Raw genomic sequence first — 5,771 nt, 5'->3', positions numbered from 1 at the left:
GCATATAAAAATATTAAGATATGAGTATCAAAAATTAATAGTTTATGAGTTATTTAATATCTTAAGTCAATATATGCCAGAATAAAATATCTCGTAAACTAATTTGTTTTTATATCACTACCTTAATATTTTTATGTGCAGAATAATTAGAGGAACTATATTGTGTAAAAAAATATGGACATACAATTTCATTAAAAAAAATAAAGGTGACGAAATCTCAAAAAATGAGAAAAATTTTTTGCTTATCATAGTATGTGCTCCTTCGAATCCGAACAAGATCCCCTGTGATATTTTCGCGTATCATCAAAAACAACGGAGACATTTTAAATAATCAGTTACAGGAAATATCATGTATAATCAGAACTGAGTCTCGGAATGATTCATAAAATATAATATAAAAATAATATTTGCAAAAATATAAATTTCATATATAATAAAATTTTTTTAATATATAATAAGAATCATCCTACAATATTATTTTTTTAAATATAATAGATACTTAATACAAATTCCACATTGTAATCTATAATTAAGTGCAATCGATTTTTCAAATTTATAATAAAGTTGCATAATATAATAATATATACAGAATAATGTATACAGAATAGAATGATATATACAGAATAATGAGATGCTTGTACTTATATAAATACTTTTCATTGTTTGCATTAATTTTAAGAATATCATTTTTATTTAGAAACAGACAAATTTAGAAAATATAAATTATGTAATTTGGTTGTATAATTTATTATATGAATTTCAGATATAAGAGTTTGTGTATACTTATATTGAGCTGCCATCTTTGCTTATGTATATGTTCTTTAAGAAATTATTTATGTTTATACTAGATGAAATATATGAATAATATCTATGCGTATATATTCAACCTTATATACATATACATATAATTATTGAAAGCTTAGTTACACATGCGAATTGTGAAACAATAATATTTACTTGTTATAGGTATGTTAATTATGTATTTCTTACATATTTCCATTAATATAAAAAACTTTATATTAATAGGTTTATATTATATAGGTTTATTGAAAATTATTTACTAATTACTGCTAATTAAAAACTTATTTATTCGGAAATATATGTTTACATTTTTGTAAAATTTTTGTAAAATAGCAATATTTTTTATTTCACATACATACAATATGAAAATATATATTTTTTATTTAAGAATATATAAATAATGAAACCATTTATACATATTTATATATATATAACATATATGAATGTCCATTTACAAAGTATAACCGTATCTTTTAATCCAATTTAATCCTTCCACTGTTAATGATTTCGGCCGATATTCTAGACCAATATAGCCAGTGTAACCAGTTGTTTCTAATAAAGACAAGATATATTTATAATCAATCTCTCCTGGAGTATCTGGTTCATGTCTATCAGGAACTTGAGCTACTTGAATGTGACCTATAAAAGTAATATACTGATTAAATATATATTAAATATATACTTTTTTTATTTGGAATAATATGAAAATAATATGAATATATCATTGAAATAAATTATATTATTTATGTAGATCATATTAAGATTAAATCTGCTTGAATAAATAAAATATGCACATATATAATTAACAATAAATTATTTTCAAACGAAATACATTAAAAATACAATAAAAACTATACACAAAGAGAATCTAACAATAAAAATTAATATAATGTATGTTACTAACCTATATAAGGTAAAAAATCTTGAATACATTTTGTAATATTACCACAACAATGTTGTAAATGAAAGATATCCATCAACAGCTTGAAGTGTGCATTGTTTATTTTTTTCACCAAATCTAAACCTATGATAAAAATATAAAAAATTACTCTAATGATTCATTATGAGGAAGTAAACTACAATTCATAGACAATACGAATTCATATACCTTTTTGAAAATTGTTCATGTAGTAATTTGGTACACTATAATTATTAATTGGTTCAATGACAATAACAATGTCTTCTTTTTGACACTTTTCAATAGCATACAATAGATTTTTTTCATAAACCATATCATTAGCAGCAGTAGGAGCCTCCACTTTTCCTGACATTACATGAATTCTATTAAGAATAAAATTCGTTATTATGATTATATAACATGAAAACTCTCTCTCATTATAAAAATTAAATTCTCAATCAAATTTGTACATTTACAATTTATCGATATACTGACATTTTACAGTTCAAAGCATTTGCATATTCTATTGTTTTCTCGATACTTTTTTTGAAATTTTCTTCTTCACCTGGAATAGCAGCAAAGCCTATTTCTCCTTTTGTAACATCACCTGTTAAGACAATGTTGAAATTAATGATGAATTTGATCATTCGAACTACATTGGAGTGCATATTAAAAGCTACTTTATATAAAATATCTTAATGATATAATCAATTTTAACAATGAATAATATACATATATTTTGTTAAATAATGTGACAATATCATTAGTAAACAGCTAATCGTTTAAAATATTTATATACTTTTATATTACTTTTATATTTAACTTTGTTAATTTCATGTAAAGCAGCTTTTAGTATGTACTGTCCATACAGCACAGAATTTGCAGCAATATCGCTGTAAAATCTCTGTAATATTGCTGCATGCAGTGTTGCTGCAACTTTTGTGCAACTATGTTCTGTAGAAGTGATCTAGTGTAATATAAGTGATCGAATTCGCTATAAAATTAATGAAATTATCTTTGTAATGTTGTAGCATAAACACAACATACCTGTGAATACATTCAAAAGTACTTGATCAACATTAGCCTTCTTTTTAGCTATGGCAACTTGCTGAACAGAGAAGCCAAATGGAAATCCACTTTCAACTGCTTTAAATCCAGCTTGCTTAGCCAATTGATATCTGTCAATAATATTAGGAACCTCAGTAAACATAAAAGACAGATTACTGGCAAATTTTAAAGCCATGATAACAGTTATCTGCAAGGAATAAGTATATACACATAAAATGAATGTGAAATGGACTTTCAGTCACAACAATTCATCATTGAATTATATAATAATGCTTATCTATGATAAGGAAACCGTATTTGAAAAAAACTTTCTATTAATCTAGAAGATAATTTTAAAATAAAGTCTATTCACCTGAGCATAAAAAAGGTATAAATAGCTTTGAATTATAAAATGAAGGTTATTTCTTAGAAAAAAATATTTTCGTGATATAAATTTCTTCGGCACGTCTATTGACGTCTGTATTTACGTCTTTGCTGCGAATATACACGCTGGAAAAAATAGAACAAAAACTGGTATGTACATGATATAAAAATTGATATATATGATATTCTATTCTACACAAACATTGAGACTACTTCCACAATGGATATATCCATGCCTGGATGTGTGTCTCATATTGAAAGAGAGGGAAAACAAACTTTGGATAAATTGCAGATGCCTTCCTAACTCAGCAAATGAGAATGGATTAAAATTTTTTCTAACCGAATGCATATTTTAAATAGCGAATATTTTTTTTTATTTAATTGGATTCAATTGGATTCAATTAGATTCAATTGGATACAATTGGATTGAAAAACTGTTTTTTCTATTCAAAATTTTGAATTGAAGTATTCACAGAAAAAACTAATATTATTTTTAGATTAAAAGGCATAAAGATATGATTCATACAATCCTATAAATGAATAAAAAGATTGAGCAATCAAGATTGAAAAACATTCATTTTAATATTCGTGAATCAATATTTCTGAAAATCTGAATTCATTTCAATCCATTCTCGTTTGCTTGGAATCCATTTCAATTCATTCTTAATGCTGGGAAGAATTTATTAATTTTATGCACTTTTCCTCAAATTTTCTTTCTCTTTCTCTAATTTTTGAATATACACAATTGAATTTTCTCAAAACTTTCTGATGTTATAATCATTTATCTAAATATATTTACAATACAATATTGCAATACAATATTGCAGAAACATTACGAAGACTTCTTTTTGCAATATTACTTGAGCAATATTGCAACAATATTTTTAAAATATTTCCAGCAAGAAATACAAATTGACACAAGAGTCATATCCTGTCCTTGTTAAAAAATCAGTAAACAAAGACAAGATCGAATGATTTTTGTCATTGTGTCGATTTATGAATCTAGAAAGTTCACATTGAATGTTAAGACTTGTATATATTGATTTGTGTATAACCCATAAAGTAAGGATATAATAGAAGAATAGAAATTAATAATTACGTTTACACGACACACTTAATTGGGTTTCATAACATTTGTAGTTATGAAACTGACCAATCTCATAATTATATTCCTCTGAAAAATGAAATGAATGATTAGTTTCTAACTACGAATATTATTAAACCCGATTAATGTTCATTTCTATCAATATAGATAATTTTAATCTCAATTCAATTTATCTTCTTTTCTATAGATTAGCAAAAGACGAAGAGTAAGTTGAACCGAGATTAAAGTTAATCTACATTGAGGAAACGGGCATAAGATAAACGTAATCAATGTCTATAATTTATAGGAATTGTGCCTATAATTTATAGACATAAAACAATTAAAAGTAAGGATTAAATAATATATAATGGACACAATAATAAGATATAAGACGTATAATATAAACAATTAGAAGTAGAAGTTAAATGTAACATACAATGAATAAATAAAATATGACTTCATAATTATGTCTTTACATTATTTATAGGCGTGTTCCGTATGCATAGTCAATACTGAAATTTTATAGTTCACGTTACTGTAGATTTTCAGTACTATAATATAAAATATAAAGACATGATTAATTATGAAGTCACATTTTATTTGTATTCATTGTATGTTATATTTAACTCCTACTTCTAATTTTTTATATTTAAATTTATATAATACAAAATCTTATAATAAATATCGTAGTAACTTTATAATATTACAGCAATATTGCTGCATTATTACAATGTTTCTGCAATAATACTACAAGTATTCCTCTACTGTGCGCAAAATCTAACCTAACCTAACCTAACCTAACCTAACATTGCCATATATATTATGTTGTAATATTGCTGCAATATTACTTACTAATATTTTTAAAACGGACATTTTTACGTTGCTGCAATGTTGCTGATGATGGATTCACGAATGTTAAAATAAATATTTTTCAATCCCGAATATGTTTTTATTTATTTATAGAAATTGTATGGAGTATATCTCTATGGCTTCCAATCTAAAAATAATATTAGCTTTTTCTGTGCACAACACACATTGCGAATACTGTTCAATTCAAAATTTTGAATAGGAAATGCAGTTTTTCAATCCAATTGCATCCAATTGAATCCAATTGAATCCAAAATAGTATTCGCTATTTAAAATACGCATTCGGATAGAAAAAAAATTTCAATCCATTTTAATCCATTCTCATTTATTACGTGTAATATCAAATGATAAAGAGAGGCTTGACTAAAGTCGTTGCAAAAGACATGAGTTTTTGTTTGTTGGAAATTCATAAGATTTTTTTTACATATGCAAAAATTATGTTTATCAAGATGTTAATGGTATTTTTCTAATATTTTTGAATATATTCATATATTCAGCTATAATGCATATACGCTATATTTTAATAAATTATATAAATCTTAACATTTTTATCAATTAATGGAATAGATCGTAGATTAAATTAATTAAATTATCTCATTAATATATAGATTAATATATAGATTGTACATATATATTATAAGATACGAAAATATATTCAAGTATATTTTCGTATCTTCTTATATATGTATA

At 24.3% G+C, this 5,771-nt stretch overlaps 2 protein-coding genes across 2 annotated transcripts in view; both read right to left on the bottom strand.

Moving 5' to 3' along the window:
• Nucleotides 1-1,252: 1,252 nt before the first annotated feature.
• LOC105617543 (putative hydroxypyruvate isomerase) lies at nucleotides 1,253-2,942 on the bottom strand. Its single transcript, XM_012199098.1, has 5 exons — nucleotides 2,747-2,942; nucleotides 2,195-2,306; nucleotides 1,910-2,082; nucleotides 1,706-1,825; nucleotides 1,253-1,440 (listed from the first exon to the last, which is right to left on the bottom strand). Exons 1-5 carry the CDS (start codon nucleotides 2,940-2,942, stop codon nucleotides 1,253-1,255), a joined length of 789 nt encoding a protein of 262 aa, XP_012054488.1.
• Nucleotides 2,943-3,819: 877 nt separating this feature from the next.
• The window catches only part of LOC105617703 (lipase 3-like), an 8,970-nt gene continuing 7,018 nt past the window's right edge, over nucleotides 3,820-5,771 (bottom strand). The window contains exon 7 of the mRNA XM_012199258.1: nucleotides 3,820-3,869. Coding sequence (XP_012054648.1) covers nucleotides 3,820-3,869 — 50 coding nt within the window. The remainder of the gene's footprint in view (nucleotides 3,870-5,771) is intronic.

This window comes from Atta cephalotes (genome assembly GCF_000143395.1).
Source record: "Atta cephalotes unplaced genomic scaffold scaffold00013, whole genome shotgun sequence".
Lineage (NCBI taxonomy): Eukaryota > Metazoa > Arthropoda > Insecta > Hymenoptera > Formicidae > Atta > Atta cephalotes.
The sequence above is the reverse complement of the archived record's forward strand: the minus strand, read 5'-3'. Positions and strand labels throughout refer to the sequence as shown.